At 42.0% G+C, this 20,263-nt stretch overlaps 1 protein-coding gene across 2 annotated transcripts in view; it reads right to left on the bottom strand.

Moving 5' to 3' along the window:
- Positions 1–8,225: 8,225 nt before the first annotated feature.
- Positions 8,226–20,263, bottom strand: part of mc5ra (melanocortin 5a receptor) — a 37,962-nt gene continuing 25,924 nt past the window's right edge. The window contains exons 1-2 of one of the 2 annotated variants that reach the window (XM_056254628.1): positions 11,233–11,327; positions 8,226–10,172 (exon numbers count right to left, since the gene is read on the bottom strand). In XM_056254628.1, coding sequence (XP_056110603.1) covers positions 9,111–10,100 — 990 coding nt within the window. In that variant the 5' untranslated portion in view covers positions 10,101–10,172; positions 11,233–11,327 and the 3' untranslated portion in view covers positions 8,226–9,110. Of the gene's footprint in view, positions 10,173–11,232; positions 11,328–20,263 lie in introns of those variants that run through there. The other variant, XM_056254627.1, reaches the window with a different exon arrangement.

Below are 20,263 nucleotides of genomic sequence, written 5' to 3'. Positions count from 1 at the left end.
AGAGGAACAGCGCTGTCCTGTGAAGCGATCTCCAAGGTGAAATAATCCACTGGTGTATTTCCGCAAAGAGAGTCCAACAATCACAGTCAATGACGAGCAAAAACAAAAGGTGTGGTGCGATCGATCGCTAGTCCCAAACGAGCAATAGTAGCGTTGCTCTCGAACGCCGACTTACCGGCTCTTTTAAACGGAAGTGAAAGTCATAACTCCAGCTGATCAGACTGACGTCACGGGGATTCCCTGAAGCTCCGCGAACAAACTCTCGCGTGAGAGAACAGGAACACAACCACATGGCCGGGCAATCAAACGAGGAAGAATAATTATAAAAGAACAGCTGTCTGGTAAGAATTATACAAATACTTCACAGCAATATAAAATATTCTTTCCTTATGTGGCCTAGCTACATATTCCCCCCCCCCCAGCCAGCGGCATCGGAGGAGAGCGTCCATAATAGCGCTTCAGGTTTACCACATTCAATATATCGACTCTAGGTGGGTTGCCCCAGCACACAGTGTAATTTATTGGCCCTGTTTTACTTTTAATTTCAGCTGGACCCTCCCACTTGGGCGCTAGCTTGGCAGAGAATTTGTTTGCTGAATTAGAGAGAGGATGGGTTTTAATCCAAACCAGGTCACCCGTATGAAACTGCGCATTTTTTCTACGGTAATTATAATACCTAGCTTGTTTGGCTTGGCTCATCCTCATTCTATTCCTCACTTCTTCCATCATGATGTTTTGTCGTTCTACCAGGGAATATGCAGCTTGATCAGGTGAAGGCGGTCGGTGGATAAGACGTTCCAGTGGTCCTAGAATTTGTCTACCCAGCATGAGCACAGTAGGTGTTTTTCCGGTGGTTTCTTGCTGGGCAGTGTTAATGGCATAGCGGAATTCTGGTAGCCACTGGTCCCAGGTCTGATGATGTTGACCCACGTATGCAGCAATCATAGTTTTTACTGTCCGGTTGATTCTTTCTGTTAGGTTTGACTGTGGGTGATAACTCGTTGTGAGTTTCTGAACACAACCCCATGTTTTGCACAGATCGCTCAGAAGACTGGACGTAAATTGGGGACCCCTATCGGACACCAGGTATTTGGGTACCCCCCATCGTGTAAAGATCTCCTCTCGTAGAATTTTCACTACTTTCTGGGTCTTGCTGTCTCTCAGAGGGAACATTTCCACCCACTTCGTGAAATAATCAACAATGACAAGGAGGTATGTGTTCTGTCGTTTACTGGCGGGGAAGGGTCCCATTAGATCCACCCCCAACGTGTGTCCAGGTTCAGTGATCTGTGTACTCTGCATCAATCCCGAAGGTTTTGTATTGCTAGGTTTGTATTTCTGACAGATCTCACAGCTTTTGACGTATTGGCACACGTCCTTCCTAACGGACGGCCACCATGCCACGTCTAAGATTTTCAGCAGAGACTTTAACTGTCCGAGATGACCTCCAAGCGGATTATCATGGTAGTAGTGCATGAAGTCAGCGGTTAATGATAGTGGTACTACCAACTGATACTTCTCTCCTTTATCCTTCATAGGAACTTTGCGGTACCACACCCCTTGGAGGTTTTCAAAGGTGATGGCTTGATCCTTGACTGATCGAGGGGGAATGTTAGATTGCAGGTCAGTGATGGTATTGTCCAATTGTTGAGCTTTAGTAATCTCCTCCAGAGAGTGCGGTAATGTAGACGCATGGTGTGATATGGATAGACAAGGGGCAACATCAGCATCAGGCGTACCCTGGACCCGGGATAAAGCGTCAGGTCCCATGTTGAGGCACCCTTTTCTGTGATGGACCTGGAAGTTGAACTGTTGCAGGCGGAGTGTCCAGCGAGTTAGGCGTGAGGAGGTTTTAGGGCAGTTGAATGCCCAGGCTAGGGCCGCATGGTCAGTGAAGACGTTGAAGGCTCTTCCCTCCAAGTAATGTCTCCACTTTTCAACAGCCCAAACCACTGCTAGACATTCCTTTTCTGAAGTGCTGTAATTCTTCTCTGCTCCAGTTAAGGTCCGTGATGCATATGCCACCACCTTTTCTCCCTCCTCTGACTGTTGAGTGAGGATGGCGCCCAGTCCTACCTCACTAGCATCCGTGTGAACTTGGAAGTCTTTGGAGGTGTCGGGTTGTATTAACACCGGTGAGTTTTGTAAAGCTAGCTTCAGTGCATCCATACTTGCTTGACATTCTGTGGTCCACTCCCACTTGACTCCTTTCTTTTTCAAGTTGTTCAATGGTGCAGAAATGTCCGCGAAGTGTGCTATAAATTTATGATACCACCCCGCCAATCCTAGAAATCTTTGCAAGGCTTTGAGATCGTGCGGGATTGGGAACTCTGCAACAGCGCTGGTCTTCTCTCGGTCAATCTCCACTCCCCTCTCAGAGACTATATGGCCGAGGAATTTGAGCTGTCGCTTGAAGAAGTGGCTTTTCTTCATGTTCAACGTCAGGTTGGCTTGGGTAAGTCTATGTAGAACCATGTTGAGATGTTGAACGTGTTGATCTAGTGACTTTGAATAGATGATGATGTCGTCAATATAAACAAAACAAATCTTCCCCCTCAAATCAGACAAAACTCTCTCCATCAGACGCTGGAAGGTAGCAGCGGCATTTCTGAGCCCAAAAGGCATTGACTTGAATTGAAATAGCCCCTTGGTGGAGATAAAAGCAGTTTTTTCCTTACTCTGGTCCTCCATCTCCACCTGCCAGTATCCAGACTTCAGGTCCAAGGAACTAAACCAAGAGGCTCCTTCCAAGGATTCAAGGATGTCGTGAATTAACGGCATTGGATAAGCGTCAGCCACTGTCTTGCTGTTCAGCCTCCTATAATCCACGCAGAACCTGTGAGAGCCATCAGGTTTGGGGACAAGCACCACAGGTGAAGACCACGGCGAGAAAGAAGGTTCAATGATATTGTCTCGCAACATCTGATCTACTTGTTCCTCTATAATCTGCTTCTTAAGAGGAGAAACTCTGTATGCCCGGGATTTTAGGGGTATGTCATCAGATAATGTGATTTTGTGTCGTACTATTGAGGTTTTACCCAGGTTGTTGGAGGTGGTGCGTGGCCAGGCGGAGCTCAATTTCAACAACTCCTCCTGATTGTCAGAGTCCCACGTAGTGCTCTCGGGGGAAATGGACAAGAGTTCTGGAAGTCTACCAGTGGATGGTAGGGCATAGTATAAATTCAGCTTTGCAGCCCTATGAGGAAGATCTTGACCAGCCGGGATCACAGGACCTGTTGGAATCTGCGATGGCAAGAAAGGGTAATAGTTGTTTCCTTTTTCAGATCTTAACCCATATCGGCCTCTTCCCACTTCTAGGACCGCTCCAGTGTCCCTCAGGAAATCCAGACCAGCAATAAGAGGAAATGCGAGGTGAGTGTCTTTTAGGATATAAGTATCCAAACTGCAATCTTGGTCATGCCATTGAATCTTAATCCTTTGCAGATCTCTGGACTGGTGAATCGTGCCGTCCGCCATTATGAACCTCTGTGGACTGGAGGTAACAACTGAGGGAATCTCACCTTTCAACTGTTTCCACAGGCTTTCTTGCATTAAAGTGTAAGTGCTACCTGTGTCTAATACAGCCTTCACTTCTTTGCCATTCACCCTTACAGGCACCATCAGGAGAGAGGACATGGGATGGGGTTGTGCTAGTGTTACTCCAGCCAGGTTTTTTGGAAAGGTACGTTCAGCAGATTTTTTGTTGGTCTTTTCTTTGCTGCTCTGAGTACTGACTTTTTGCCAGTAGTCTTTGGCTCCCATGTGATCCTTTTCCACCATAGATCCAACCTTCACCAGCTGCTCAACCGAGTTGACGGTTCCCCTCATACATCCCGCAACCCTGGGGTTGATGTTGTTAAGTATTCGATTTACTAAGTCCTCCTCAGATATCTCTGGCTTCCATTTCAGACATAGGGCCCGGTAGTCATATGCAAAGTCCCTCAGGCGCTGTTGTGGCTGCTGAACCATTGTCCTCAGCTTTTCCTCCACTTCTGAGAGGTAATCATCTGAAAGAAAAGCAGCCATAAATGCCTTTTTGAAGGATTTCCAATCCATTACCTTGACCTTCTCCGCTTTCCACCAGCTCAGAGCAGGTCCCTTCAGCACCGTGCTCAAGGTTCCTAGGAGTTCAGTACTGGGAAGGGGCCGGATCTCCAGGAAGTTCTCACATTGTTCGATAAAGTTGAGCACCTCCGCCGTATCACAGGAGTCACCAAAAGAGGGGAATTCAATGCGGATAGGAGGTCGGGCACAGAATGAGGATGAACCTGCCACTACTGAGGAGGTAAGCACATTAGAGTGTCTATCATACATCGGATGTTGAACGTCATAAGTATCATTGAGGGGTTTATGAGTGGTAATTTTCTCTCTAGATACTAGAGTTGGGGTAAGTGGTTGAGGGACAGTGGAAAATCGGGAGGAATCTGGAGAATAGGCCTGTAATCTGGTGAGTGTGGGGGTGCTAGTGAGCCTCATTTTTCTCATTTGACTTTCCCATTTCGCATCTCTCCTCAGAAAACAATTTGTCACAGCCTTTTCTAATTTTTCCAGCGCTTCTGCAAAATAATCCTCCAACCTTGCCAAGCTAGTATCTACAGCCTGTCTGAAACTGGTTTCCCGATTCAATGTACTGTCCATTGACTGTTTGAAATCTTGTTCTAAAGTATGTACTTTGTTATCAAGGGCCAATAAATCAACTTTACATTGAGTCAGTTCTGATTGCAATGATTGTACCCTCTCAACATTTTGTGTACAACTCTCATCATCATCATCATCATCAGATTGTTCAGCATCAGAAATGTACAATGAACTAAGCATTGAAGTTATTTCAGCAGTAGGATTACGTCTAGTCACAAAAGACCTGGGAATCTCTTGAACATTTGTAAGTTCCATATCATTCTGGCCATCTTCAAAAGTAACTAGGTCATCAGCAGTATTAACAACTTCTGTCACTGTATCAGTATTCCTTACATCCATCTTAAAAAAAAAACACACAAAGAACAATAATAAAGGGTCCCCATACGGGCCACCAATATGTAACACTCAGCTTAATTAAGGCAGGATACACAAAAAAAACTACGGTTTATACCCTCTATATGATTTTCTTTGAATAGAAATGTTCTATTTGTTCACAACATAAACACAACAAACAAGATGGAATAATACCTTAAAGTGTATTCAATAGAAGCACCAAAAATAAATATATACAGAATAGGCAATAAGTCCGTTGAGTGTGTGTGTATGTTCCAGTTCAGTGTAAGTGTGTGCGTTGAATCGGCCTCACCGGTAAGCCTTTCAAAGTCCGTGCACAGGAAGAGGAACAGCGCTGTCCTGTGAAGCGATCTCCAAGGTGAAATAATCCACTGGTGTATTTCCGCAAAGAGAGTCCAACAATCACAGTCAATGACGAGCAAAAACAAAAGGTGTGGTGCGATCGATCGCTAGTCCCAAACGAGCAATAGTAGCGTTGCTCTCGAACGCCGACTTACCGGCTCTTTTAAACGGAAGTGAAAGTCATAACTCCAGCTGATCAGACTGACGTCACGGGGATTCCCTGAAGCTCCGCGAACAAACTCTCGCGTGAGAGAACAGGAACACAACCACATGGCCGGGCAATCAAACGGGGAAGAATAATTATAAAAGAACAGCTGTCTGGTAAGAATTATACAAATACTTCACAGCAATATAAAATATTCTTTCCTTATGTGGCCTAGCTACACACTTAAAGTAGTCAGATCTATGTATTTATTCATTATTCATTCATCATTAAACGACAAATTAAACCCAATGTACTATTTAAATCGATTGCTGGACATCGTAATGTTATTGTACATACATTTGATTTATGATTCAGCATTGTGTTAGCAATGTCCCACCCACTTTTTAAAACAAAGCGGCCCTTATTTTGCCTCAGTTTCATGAACTGGCCCCAATTCCAAATTAATTGAATAGCCCTGTCTTAATAGTTCAGCATACCAAGACATTTGGGACAATTTCATGCTCCCAACTTTGTGGGAACAGTTTGGGGATGGCCCCTTCCTGTTCGAACATGTCTGTGCACCAGTGCACAAAGCAAGGTCCATAAAGACATGGATGAGCGAGTTTGGTGTGGATGAACTTGATTGCCCTCCACACAGTCCTGACCTCAACCCGATAGAACACCTTTGGGATGAATTAGAGTGGAGACTGCAAGCCAGGCCTTCTCGACCAACATCAGTGCCTGACCTCACAAATGCGCTTCTGGAAGAATGGTCAAAAACACACCCCTAAACCTTGTGGAAAGCCTTCCCCGAAGAGTTGAAGCTGTTGTAGCTGCAAAGGGTGAGCCAACTGCATATTAAACCCTACGGATTAAGAATGGGATGTCATCTATTCGACCAAATATAGCAACATTGTCATATCCATTACCATGCCAAACACTCCAAGAGCTATCATGACAGAAATGAGACTACATGATTACTTTATATACATGTACTTTGTTATGCAAATTATTAATATTCTTTTAATATTGTAAATTGATGCAAAAGACATGTAACAGTAAAAAATGGTCACAAGAATGAACTTTATTCTTATATTTTAATTATACATGCATCCAAATACATGAAATAAGATATTATACAGCATAACACAGATGCAGGAGCATTACTGCTGTTCACTCAAATCTAAATTACTTACTAGCTGTATCACTGTTTCACACAATACAAGAATGAAAAACTTTCTTTATATATATATATATATATAATATATATATAAACACACACACACACACACACATATATATATATATATATATATATATATATATATCTGTAGTGAGTGGCACTTTGGATGATTGGAATTAATGATACTTTTCTAATAATTGTCTGTGTATGTGAAACCACTCCACAACAAATTATTTTGTGAGCGGGATTCAAGTTGTTTTCTGTTGAAACAGTGAAGGGTTTAGAGATACACTGTCACTGATTCTTCATGGAGAGCCAGCAAACCTGAGCACCTGAGCAGTTAATGTACCACAGAGAGACCGAGAGGACAGATCAGACGACCTCCGGGTCATTTTGACAGCACAAAACACATTGAAGGCACATTCTATTAATACCATCATGAACACATGTAAGGAGGGTTGACATCATGCTTGAGTGACTGGACGGTGATTTGAACTGAAATGAACTGAACCACTTTAAACCAAAGTGAAGAGAAGGGGATAATACACTGGCAAAAATCAAGCTGACAAACAACCTAACTGAACATATTTGCACAGTCTGAGCAATTACCTACATACACTTTTAAATTCTGGCTCCATTATAAGTCAATACAAGACAATAATCAACTAGCCTACTACAGGAGTCCTACTGCAAAATATATAATGTAAACGTTTCATAGAATTTACATAGCATGAACAGATTTACATTTAGATTACATGTGTAAGCCGTTGGATAAGTGTTTTAACCATAGGAGAAACAGGGCTATAGTTGTCACAAGGACTATATCTTGTAAGGTTTTGAGTCAAAATACCTATAACACTGTTTAGCTCTATCACATCTAATTTAAAACCCTTTTAAATAGAGATAATTTTTATTATTGTAATTTTGTCCAAACTAAAATATCAATATTTCTGATGTAGCTGATGAGTAACAAATGAAGTTGTCATTTTATTAGGATGAGTTGTGTTTTATATTTTCAGAATTTTTCTGCTGTTTTGCTGATTGTTTCATGTTTTATAATCAATGTAGCACTTTATTATTAAAAATACCCCCGATGGGAAATATTAACTGAAGAAAAACCAACAAAACACTTGCTTTTACCCTATAATTTCAAACAGATTAACTTATGCAGTGACTGTAAGCAGCATGATGACAAACATTGATTCTCACCCTGAAATTGTATAGCAAATACAAGAAATAAAAAAGCCATAGAATTTAATTTCATAACATTTAAAGGGGCTGTGGTAAATGCTTCAAATGAGTATAACTGCAGACCCCCAAATTCAAGTGCATGTTCGTGCTTACAATAATATGTAAATTGCCAACATATCCACAAATGCTTGTAATTGTGAGGACAAGTCAGAAATATTTATTTAAGTTTTTTATTTTAGTAGTTGCAATACTTATTTTAATTAGGTAAAACTTATTATTTCTGTTGTTTTATTGTATGAGTTAATATACAGAATTAACTGTCATAATATATTTTTTATTTTGTTTTTGCAGCTATAGATATACACACATTATGATAGAGGCATATGTGAAGAATTTCTATTCAATTACAACTATATTAGAAAACTCCTGATGCCTTTAAAGACTAACAAAAAATGTGTTAGTGACATGATACCAGAAATGTTGTCATCCTCTTTGTCATGTTGTTCATAAAATATCCACTTAAGGTTTCAAGGACTGTGAATCTATTTTTGTCACAGTCAGTCTGGTTCCATTCTTTTATTTTATATACTTTATGTTATGTATTAATGTGTGTATAGTTGTGCCATGTTTTTAAAAATTGTAGTCTGCTGCAGCAGTTTTGTCATTGAATTTCATCTTAGAAATCAATAGTGTTGCTCGTTCTTTCTCACCTTCACTGCCAACCACAGAGCACATGCAACAATGTAAACTGCATGCTATATTACATTTTAATTTTTACCTATACAACATTAATGTCTAGACAGGCTTTGTTTTGCATTGTTAATTTGACAAATGATTGCACTTTTTTTCCCATAGGCTTTGATCAAGAGCTCCTCCGTGTCCCTAGAGACTGTGTTATAAAATCACATTGTTCAACGAGGATTATATTGTTCCATAGAACTAAGGCCTCCTTAATTCTCCAACAATATTACAACATCTACATATATTTATAATATCAAAAATGGTCTCATTAGATATTCTATTTTGCATCATTGTGCCCTGAAGAGTTAATTATTAATACTCCAGCTTTTTTCAAGTTTCAATTTCTGAGTGTTTGCATTATAGAGGATGAGGAGTAAGTAGATGGTATACATCATAACAAAATCTTATTTTTCATCTAGATCAACAGGGGTTGGCACATTCTGCTCTCAGACTTTATGAATCGAAAGATTTCTTCTTGTGAAATGACAATCCACCTATCTTTTTTTAGGTTTGACGCTACCTTGACATTCCAAAAATGTTCCTCAGACTATAGCAGCAGATGATTTCCTTAAGCGTTTTCCGCATTTCCTGACTCCTGAAAGCGTAAATAAGTGGGTCGATGACAGAGTTGCACATGATAAGGATGAGGTACATGTTGAAATGAGACATGAAGCACATGCAGTAGAGGTTTCTGGGGCAGGAGATCATAAGGATGAGGTGGAGAAAGAATGGAGCCCAGCAGACGATGAAGATCCCGAGAAGAATGGTCAGTGTGACGGCCGCCTTCATGCTGGCTCTCTGGTGGATGGAGTTGTAGCCCGGCAGGGCGGCAATGCGTTTGACATGAGAACGCGCCAGCATGAACATGTGGCTGTAAAGAGAGGCCATGAGTGCTAGCATGATGAAGAACATGGAGACCAAGCACACGATGACGGACGTGTTGTCAGAATAGATTATGAAGACTATTCCACAGCCGGTGCAGAAGGTCCAAATCCCCCCAATGATGAGCGCGGCCCGGCGAACCGTCATGATGTTGTGGTATCGTAGAGCATAGAAAATCGTGACGTAGCGATCAACAGCAATAGCTAGAAGACTACACATGGACGCTACCACAGAGATGCAGATCATAGAGTCAAAAACGTTGTCCATCTGTCTGATGAAATGGTCCTCCACCACCAACTGGCGGTTAGTGAGCAAGTAGATGACTATGGTCTCCCAGGCGTTGGAGACACTCACCAGCATGTCGGCTACGGCCAGGCTGCAGACGAAGAAATACATGGGCGAGTGTAGGTTTTTGTTTTTCACTATGGCGCAGATGACCAGGATGTTTTCCAGTAGACTGACAATGCCAAGGATGAGGAACACCTCAGTGGCGATGTTGAGCTGCTCGCATGCTTTTGGCTTGGCATGGGATGAGGTCTCGGTAACATTGAGGATGTACGAAACAGGACTGGAGTTGACATGGATGGCCCAGAGGGAAAGAGGGGTGGTCTCTGAAGTGTTCATCTTGAGGAATTGAATGGGAATGTTGTAGACTTTTCTTGGAGTCACTGTGATGGGGGGTAGGGCATCTTTAACCTGCACAAAATGAAACGAATAATGTTTAATCTAGGAAGAGTTAACTCTTAAAATATAGATTATTTATTGGCATTAATGGTTCCTTGAAGAACCTAAATTACATGGCTCTCTGAAATGCTTAATTCTGATTGGCCAGGTACATAATTCTGAAGTCCGTTATTCCACGATAATGACTGGTGTCTTATAAAAAAACGTTAAAGTTTTTCTTTTGCTCTTTTCGCGAACAGACAACAACCTTGTCAAAATGATCCCTGTTCATACGGATACACGAAAACGACTAAAAACACACATGCCAGCCCAGTAGTGGGCGATGTCACTTTGTAAAGAAACCCTACGCACCAGAATGAACAAGTAGTACGCATGTCAATGTCACTTTATTTAAAGAGCACAATTTTAAAACAACTGTTGACCAATGTGCTGTGCATAGAATACAGAACTAAATACAGTTTGGCACACAACAAACAATAACCAGACAAAATAGGCACTGCATCATTGATTAAAAGCTATGGAAAACAAAACATTGCATTTTGTACCACTTGTACCACTCACCTATGTTGAGTGAGTTGCAGTAGTCAAGCGTTGAAGTAAAAAGGGCATGAATAGCCCTCTCAAATTTCTTAAAGGACAAAAAAAGTCTTCACCTTTGCCAGTGCTCTTAGATGGAAGAAACTAGATTTGACCACAGAACTGACCTGTATATCAAAGTTAAGAGCACTATCCAAGTATACTCCCAAGTTTTTTACACAAGGTTTTACATAATGGGAAAGAGAACCAAAACTGATATTGGATGTTTTTGGCCTCAGAAGGCCCAAGTACAATAATCTCAGTCTTACTTTAATTTAAATTTAGAAAATTTAACTAACACGACACTGCAAATGACAATATATATATTTTTCACTTTATCGAAAAGGATGAACAGCCTATAAAAACGACAGTGTAACAAACAATGGTACATTCATTCATAATTCTGTTTACACTAAACACTGTAAGTCATCCTTTTTTTCAATTATAACTCTGGAAATTCCAAGTGCTTACTTATTTTATTGTGCAAAACTGTTACCCAATCATAGCAGTGGGCATTTACTTCCAAGTCTTGAATGCGGCACGCCTTTCAAAACAGAGTGTTCGAAAGCGAGGATCAAAAACAGGATAGAAAATAACTTGTTATTGCTTATTTTTATTTAAAAATCTTGATAACATTATAAGTGGACCTCAGAGAACTTTATAAAAAAAGTGTGACCCCTTTAAATATGTTACAGTTTAGCAATAAATGCACACTGGTCTTAAGGGGGGCTTTTTCTTCTATCTTATCCTAGGCGGTTAGAGGGGTTAGTTTAAATCCTTACATTTAAATATAATTTATAAAAGTAGTGAAGCTTACCTTAACAAACCTCACTAAAGAGCATATAGATGGCAAAGAATAGGGATCCATTCAGGATGAAAAACAAAAAGCATGCATGCGTCTAGTAACAGAAGCTATTGACTAAATATGGCATTTTAAATAACCAGACCTTTCAAAACCAGACCCAGAGGATACCTAATTACGGTTATGAATTATTGCCTTGCACTAATTCATCATCTCTCGCTTTATTCTCTGAGATACCACTTTGAAAGGTAGAAAAAAAAACATGATCATGCTCCAAGGTCTCCAAGCTACTGCACGGCATGAAATCTAAGCACTAGACACATCCTCAAAAGCATATGATCATCTGTTTCGTGACGGATGGCCAGTAGGGTTTTGAAACAAGCCCATTGTTCATAAAAACAGCCCTGCAAGTAATTTATCAGTGAATTACTTTTCCTGTAAAAGAGAAGATTTATTGTGCCTACTGGTGATCATCGGTCAGGTGTCTGGATGAAGGGTCTTCTATCTGAATGTGTGCGTCAGAAGGCTTTTGCACAATAATGTGTCATCTAGTATCTGCTGATAACTGTACGGTAAATGAGTCATTGCCTGCACAGACTAAATACAGAGCTTTAGAAAACATGAAAGTAAGAACTACAAAGTTTTACAACTTAATCAGATGACTGTAATGATGGACTGAGAGTGGGAGAGCAGAAAATAATGAGTGTTCAGGGTTGGACACCGAAATACTGAAATGACGTGTGTGTGTGTGTGTGTGTGTGTGTGTGCAGGCATGAATAATGTCTCAAATTATGTGGCTTGTTGAGGTGAGGTGAAAATAGGCACAAATCCCATAGATTTACATTGACAGATATGGGACACACATCTATGAGGAGGTGATAAGCAACCACCCAGGGGTGCGTTTTCCCCGAAAGCATCGTTAGCCAACTATGGTCGCAAGTTCTGTCGTTATCAGCATAGTTCAACAAGTCTGTGTTTCCCGAAACCATCGTTCCAACGAACATTCGCAAACAGCATCACAAAGTTGTGTGGTTGAAACGACAGCTCTCGACCTGTGGTTAGAAGCATACTTTCTAGATTGCATGACATGTGGACTTAATAAATCCTTATCTTGAGCAAAATAAGCAAGCTGACATTCAGTACAAACTGTGTCTTTTATTTAGAATACATACAAATGTCATTTGCATCTTTGAGTTTGTCAAGATATTTAAAGCACCGTTTTTGAAGACTGCGCATCGAACGTGCTCTGTAAGATCGAGCCAATGATTGAATCTGGAAATAAAGCGAAATAACTGAGAAAAATGAGAAATAGTCCTTAGATGCCATGTCTGTAATTTATATCAAAACATCTAGCATTAATTCGATCTCAAACATTTTCATTAAAATAAGTTATTATTACTCCACCACGTGCGTGACGTCATAAACCAACGTGGTTGAACGACCACTTTGCGACAATATGGTTTCGGGAAACAGTCGTGACTAGCTAGTTGATTTCTTCAACGATGCATCGTACTATGGTAGTGAAGCATTGAGTTACGTCGTTGTACGGGAAACGCACCCCTGCCCAGCCAACAGCATACTAAAGCAACCTAAAAAGTCTTAGAACAATGCATTAAATTAAAGAATATGGTGTATAACAGTGTTATATTTTAAAGAATATAGTGCTACTAAGGCCATCTACAAAATGCACTTCAATGGTGACTTCAATGGTTTCATGCTCATGGCATCAATAAACTTGGGTGAACTTAAGTGTTTCAGTACACCAAACATTTCCCCCGGTACATCTTGTAACTTCTTCATTGTAATCAGAGGGAGAGGATGTTGATCCATGTCTGTCTTGCTGACTGTAAGCCTTTCAACAGGTTTAGTTGTTGAAAGCTAGTTATAATGCATATGCCACAATGTAATGTGAATTTATTCTAATCTGATGGACAACTGACACATTTTCAAAGTTGAGGCAGAGGTAATTAAAATGATTACTTCCCAACATTACACAACTGTAAAATAATGTAAAATAAAATGTAATGTTTCTGTGTGAATACTTCCATTGCAAACTTTAACAATGTCACATAAAAAAATAACAATAATGAAATGGAAATCCCTGCAGGTCCCAGGTGGCAGATAAAAAGAAAATCTGGGATTGTGGTGCAAACACTGTAATATCGAGATCTGACATTTCAAAGGATTTAATGCAGTTGTTGTTTTTTTCCCTGAAATGTGCCATCATTGATAAAAGCGAAGCCCACCAACTCCCATTTATGCAAGGACTTATATACATACTGCAGATCCAAAGCTCAAATATTCATTTTAGTTTGAACCATGATTCAGTCATGATTCAGTGGCTTCCTTACTGTCTTTTCCATATTCCAGAGCTTCAGCTTCAGAACACAGCCGTAGCAGTTGGCTGTTCCCTTTCGAGGGAACTCGCGATGCGTCAACGACGCTTTGGGAACGCCCCCAGTGTGAATGCGTCTGAAGCATCTATGTCAACTAGTCCAATGGAAAGAATGAGCGTCACGGGCGGGTGACGTCATGACCAGGAAGGGATAAAAGCACATCCGGTGCAAACCGGCATTAGCTTCTGTGCCTCAGCAAGCGATCTGTGTTATACTGTCTCTGTCTATTTATTGTTGTCTGTTGCATATATATTGGAAAGAGTTATGGTGAAACAAATGTACAAACAGTGTGCTTCTCCCTGCCCGTGTTATTTAACGGGTGGGGACACACACGAGCTTTGTGTCATTTGTTTGGGAATGGAGCATGCGGTTTCAGTCTTCGAGGGGGCTGAGTGCCAGCATTGTGAGATGCTTCCGCTTCGCATGCTCCGCTCTCGCCTGTCACTCTTTGACGAGAATGGTCAGGCTCGCGATCCTCAGGGTGCAGGACCCGCTGTTGCCGAGGCAACACGGAGAATGCATTCTTGGGGATCGCAAAAGGATCTTTCGGAGGGGTTGGAGACGGGTCCGAGGGCCTTTTCTCCTTCCTTATCCGGAGGATCCAGTGCTCTCCCCCCGGTGTCGGAAGCCCGCTCTGCAGCTTCTTCCGCCCGGGGAGAGAGTCCTCCATTACTTCAGTGCTCTTCCTCTGAGGAGGTTGATGTAATGAGTATGGAGAGTGAAAGCACACACACTGGGGAAAGAGATTCGCCACCTGTTTCCCCAGCATATGAGGAGCTGGTGGAGGTGATGTCTCGGGCTGTAGAGAAATTAAATATTGAATGGCCAGTTGAGAAAAGGGGCTTCCTTTCTTCAACCACATCATCTCCACCACGAGGCCTTCCCCTTTTCCCCGATCTTCATAGTGAGCTATCTAGATCGTGGAATAAGCCGTACTCGTCACGACTTTTCAGCCCTCAGGTTCATTTATATTCAGGTATAAGAGGGCTGAAAGAGTACGGATATGAGGCGATGCCCCAGGCGGAACAGACACTCGCGAGCTATCTGTCACCTGGTCCAGCATCGTCTCTGAAGGCCTCAGCTTTGCCCACTAAACCGCTTAAAGCAACTTCGGTTTTAGTGAGCAAAGCTTATACGGCAGCAGGTCAAGCTGGAGCATGTCTGCACACTATGGCAGTGCTCCAGGCTTACCAAGCTGACCTGCTGGGGGATCTGGATAGGAGTGAGGGAGTTGGTCCTGACGAGGTTCGAGAACTTCGTCGGGCCACCGATCTGTATCTCAGGGCTACAAAGGAGACCGCCAGAGCAATTGGGCGGTCTATGGCAGCCCTTGTAGCTACTGAGAGACATCTTTGGTTAAATCTGGCCGAAATAAAAGAAAAAGATCGGGCTTTTTTATTAGATGCTCCGCTTGAGCCTTCTGGTCTCTTCGGCGACGCAGTCAATGCGGTCGTAGAGAGATTTCAAGAGTCAAAGAAGCAAGCGGAGGCATTTAAAAAGTTTCTCCCTCGCCGTGCCCAGCCCCCTGGGGGTGCTGGGCGTGAGCAGCCCCAGCCGTCGAGTTCCTCATATCGTGCGCAACAGAAAGAGAGTGTTTTGTTTCGTGCACCTCCACATAAACACTGGAAACAGGCGCAACACTCTCAGTCGAAGTCTTCTAAGTCAAAGCCGGATCTGAGGACCGTTTTTCAGGCGAAGAAGACTTCGGCTCAAAAAAGAGGTCCTGACGTCACTGGCGTCAGACCGGTGAGGACAGCCCCGACCGAAGTGGAGCGGTGTACACCTCAGAATACGGTGCCCGTTCCACTTCGGGGCTTCGGGGCGCAGCGGTCTCCAGCGAGTCGCTGATGCTATGCTGCAGCACTGCATCGGTTTCGCGCCCTCTGAGGGGGGTTCTAGAGCAGCCAGTTCAGGTAGTTCCTGCCATTATGTTTCAGGCTCCAGAACTGGCTGTCTCGTTAATACCAGAGACCAGCCTCGAGAGGTCCCTTAGTAGATTTTCTGGCAGCGTGGAAGCTACTGCCAAATATTTCTCGTTGGGTCCTGCGGATTGTAGAGAAAGGATACAGAATCCAGTTCGGTTCTCGTCCTCCTCGCTACAACGGGGTGTTGCTCACTGTAGTGCATGCCGAGCAGGCTCTGGTAATGGAGCAAGAGGTAAAGGCCCTGTTAGCAAAGGAAGCTATAGAACAGGTGTATTCACTCGACCGAGAGTCGGGTTTTTACAGCCGTTATTTCATTGTTCCGAAAAAGGATGGAGGGTTGCGTCCCATTTTAGATCTTCGTCTGTTAAATCGTTCAGTACAGAAACTCAAGTTCAAGATGCTGACACTCAAACAGATCGTGACTCAAATCAGATCCGAGGACTGGTTTGTCATGATAGATCTGAAGGACGCTTACTTCCATGTCTCCATCCTCCCTCAGCACAGGAAGTTCCTAAGGTTTTCTTTTGGGGGCAAAGAATACCAGTATCGGGTACTTCCTTTCGGTCTAGCTTTATCACCCCGCACGTTCACGGAATGCGTAGATGCAGCTCAAGCCCCGCTCAGGCTGCAGGGCATACGTATTCTGAACTACATCGACGACTGGCTGATTAGCGGAATTAATTTAGTAAGTAAAGCAGTTGCTTTGTTTTTAGTTATAATAGTTGTGTATATTGGCACAAAAATGCACAGATGCACAACTTTGAAAATCCACTGTAAATATCTAATTTCTCATTTCAAAGCAGTATGACATGCGATGACATCCTCTAGTTCTCAAAGAAACGGTTTAATTTGGGGAAATCATTATCTTGGCTAGATAACACAGGTTTTTAGAATGGGTGAAGAAACCAGTCAAATTAGAGATTCACTGAAAGGAGATAAGCATAGATAGCATCCATTCCTCAGGCCACATTTATATTGTACATTTAGTTTAGTCAAATAAATCTTTTTCACATTTAAGATAAATGGATTTCCCTGCTTTTGTGTTTTTATTTTTTTAACCCATTGGACAACCCTACTCCCACTATTATGGAAAAACAAACTCTAAATCTATGTTGGCTATGTGTAGATCAATTAGCTGATTATCAAAATGATTTATGTTTGTTAAAAAAATTGTTTGCTTAGATTTATCTGAAGCACTACTAAATACAGAGTGGAAAAGTGTGCCCTTGAAGAGCATTTCCCAGAAAAAGGAAAAATCTAAAATGAGATCTCTTTAACATCTCAAATGTTGTCCTAGACAACAATTTGGTCACTTTAACATCAAATGGAGACTTTTACTTGAGTCTCCTGCTTCTCACACTTGTCTCCATAGACAAAAACTCTAAAACTCGAAGAGGTCTCAACAACATCACACACTGTGCTCAGATTTGTCTCCTTAGCTAGAGAAACTGGTGGTCTCTCACATTTATCTCCTCTAAAGATTCAGAAGAAACCTCAACAACATCACACACTGTGCTCATACGTATGCTCTTAAAAAGTATAACCTAGACTGCTATAAAAGTATAACCTATATACATCTATTTACCATTAAAACAGGCTAAATAAATAAATCAATTCCACTTTCATAAAGAGAATGTGCAGCTTTATTTATTTATCTATGTATTTATTACATCAAATGTAAAGAATTTTTTTTGTTTTTTTTTTATTCTAACATTCACTAATGCAACAAGGTCTGCTAAACAAGGATGAGTCCTCTGGATTACTCACTTAATGGAAATCAATTAATATATAATAGAAAAAACTTATTGCAAGCTGTGCACCAGAATCAACAAGACGGACAAATATTCTTGGTATGATAGGCTACATTTCTTGCTGAAACTCTGATTGTATATAAATAATGGCACCACTGTGCTGCATCAAAAAGTAGAAAGGTCCTATTTTTATATACCGTAATTCCTCAAATAAAAGCCGGGGCCTTTATTTACCTGAACTGCAAATGGTACCAGGCTTTTATTTGAAGCAGGCTTTTATTAGAGGCAGGCCTTTATTTCTAATTCCATCTGTTTGATAAATAATTGTTTTAAATAAACCGTTTTAAATTAAAAGCGATGAATGATCTCTGTCCAGTGTATTTTTTTTCCAAAGAAACATTTGCAAAAAATATCACCATATACAGCCAGGAGGGCGACAAAGCAATTTGGGTCAGAATTACGGTAATCAAACACCACCACCATTATTTCAGTTTGAACCCTGTAAATGTACCGGGTGTTTATTACATTTTTTTTATTTCAAATACAGGTAACTTACGACAGTATTGCTGGTAGATTACAATAAGAGCATACGCTACCTATGTAAAACACATTGCTGGTTTGCAGAACACCAGTAGCCCATCTGATTAACGTTACAGACGGTAGCTATAACCAGCATGAACATGACAAAAAAAATCTATGTTTCCTCAGAGCTACACATACAGGTATGCTAAATTACACGTGTGTGTAGTAAGCATTTGTAACATCATGGTATCCAGTGTCAAAACATAAAAAGAACAAATCTGAAGTAATGCTACTTCGGATACCATAACATTAAAATACATTCCTGACAGCACAGTAAACTGCCGGTATCTAAGAACATTCAGCTGCAAGCAAAATCTGAACAAAATTGCTTAAATAACATCGTCGCAGCTTACCTTGATAAATGAAACGGTGTAATTACACGTAACATTATTTGGTGGTCAGTCCTCCTCCTCAAAATCACCATCCTCAACATCATCAAGAACTACAAGTTCATTGTTAAACAGTTCATCTTCATCTTCCTCCTCCTGAGGTGCTTCGCGCCGGTTTTCCCGGCCCTGCTGTCGGATCTGACCGAGCACCTCCCGTCCAGCGGCGCAAGGCTGTCCCTCCCTGAAGCAGAGGATGAGGTCATCTTCGCTCCGTCCACACACTTTGAAAGACTTTTTTATCATATCCACGTCCAGTTTGTCCAAGGCGGCGACCACCCAGTCCACAAGCAGGCGTCGGGCGGGGGCTTTTAAGTTACCTCCGGCTATGTACTCCTTATCTGCATCCCCTGCCATCCACTGATCGTAGGCATCGTGCAGGCTCGCCTTGAAGGGTTGGTTCCACATCACATCGGGGGCTTGGATATATTTAGTGCAGCCTCCCGGGATCACCACTGTTATGATATTGTAGCGACACTTTAGTTCCTCTTTGGTGGCGGCACTGATGTGGCAGCGGTATGAGTCCCACGCCAGCAGCCGTGGGGTGAAGTTGAATTTTCCCACCACAGACTTCAGCCAATCTGCTGTGAGGGTGTCATTCATCCAGCCATTCACAGAAGTGGCGGTTACTGCGCTGGAGATCTGCTGCTGCATCGCCTTCACTTCACGAATAGCCCCTTTAAAAACGATATAAGGCTTCAGTTTGGTGCCGTCGGCCTTGCCAGCGAGGACAACGGTAAGATGGCTTTTCTCGTGTCCTGTGGTTTTTAGGGCCACACTCTTTGCTCCTCGTGTGTCAACAGTAGTGGGAGACACCATGTCAAACCAAACTGCAGTCTCGTCCATTGCAATGATGTCCTTATCTAAAATCTTTTTAGAACTGACAGCCTTGCTAACGTAGTCAACATATGAAACAAGTTTCTCAGTTAATAGATCTGGGTCTTTCTGGGCCATGGTGGTGCGACGTCGAAGTGCGAAACCATTGCGCTGTAGAAATCTTTGTAGCCAACCCCTGCTAGCCACAAACAAATCTCCTCCATCACTCACAGAATTGTAGATCTCCAATGCTTTATTTTGTATAATTTTTCTCGATACTCGGTTGTGTTTGTCCCGCATGGAGTAGATCCAATCTGGCAGTTTTGTTTCTAGTTCCAGGCTAACTTTTTTCCTCCCACCTCCAGCCAGCCGTGCTCTGCTCTTATCGGCTAATCTTGTCAGCTCATTCCAGTATCGGATTCTCCTGGGGTCAATGCCGAAATGTTTCGCAGCTTTTTCACCTGAGTTTTCCTCCACATAATTTAAAACTGTTTGTTTAAATTTTAAATCAAATTTTCGTCTGGGTGTCATGCTCCTCAAGTTCGTTTTTTAATAACATTGTTGAAAAGTTCGTCACCAGCACTAAATGAGACCCGTGTTACATCCAATGTAGCCACTGCCATCTATCGGCACCTGTATATAACGGTGAACTTGAACGCACATTATATGAAAGGCACGTACGGTCCCTATCCACATTATTTTCCCCCCGGCCTTAATTTGAGACCGGCCTTTATTTGTCCGTGTTGACCACGCCCCCGGCCACTATCAGAGGCCCGGCGTTTATTTGAATACCGGTTTTTATTTGAGGAATTACGGGTACCTACCACTTCAGAAGCGGTTTCTGTGCTGCTTTAATGTTTTTAAGACAA

This window comes from Rhinichthys klamathensis, unplaced genomic scaffold (genome assembly GCF_029890125.1).
Source record: "Rhinichthys klamathensis goyatoka isolate OS25496 unplaced genomic scaffold, OSU_Roscu_1.1 h1tg000111l_1, whole genome shotgun sequence".
In the NCBI taxonomy this organism is placed as follows: Eukaryota; Metazoa; Chordata; class Actinopteri; order Cypriniformes; family Leuciscidae; genus Rhinichthys; species Rhinichthys klamathensis.
This window is presented reverse-complemented; position numbering and strand designations above follow the sequence as displayed.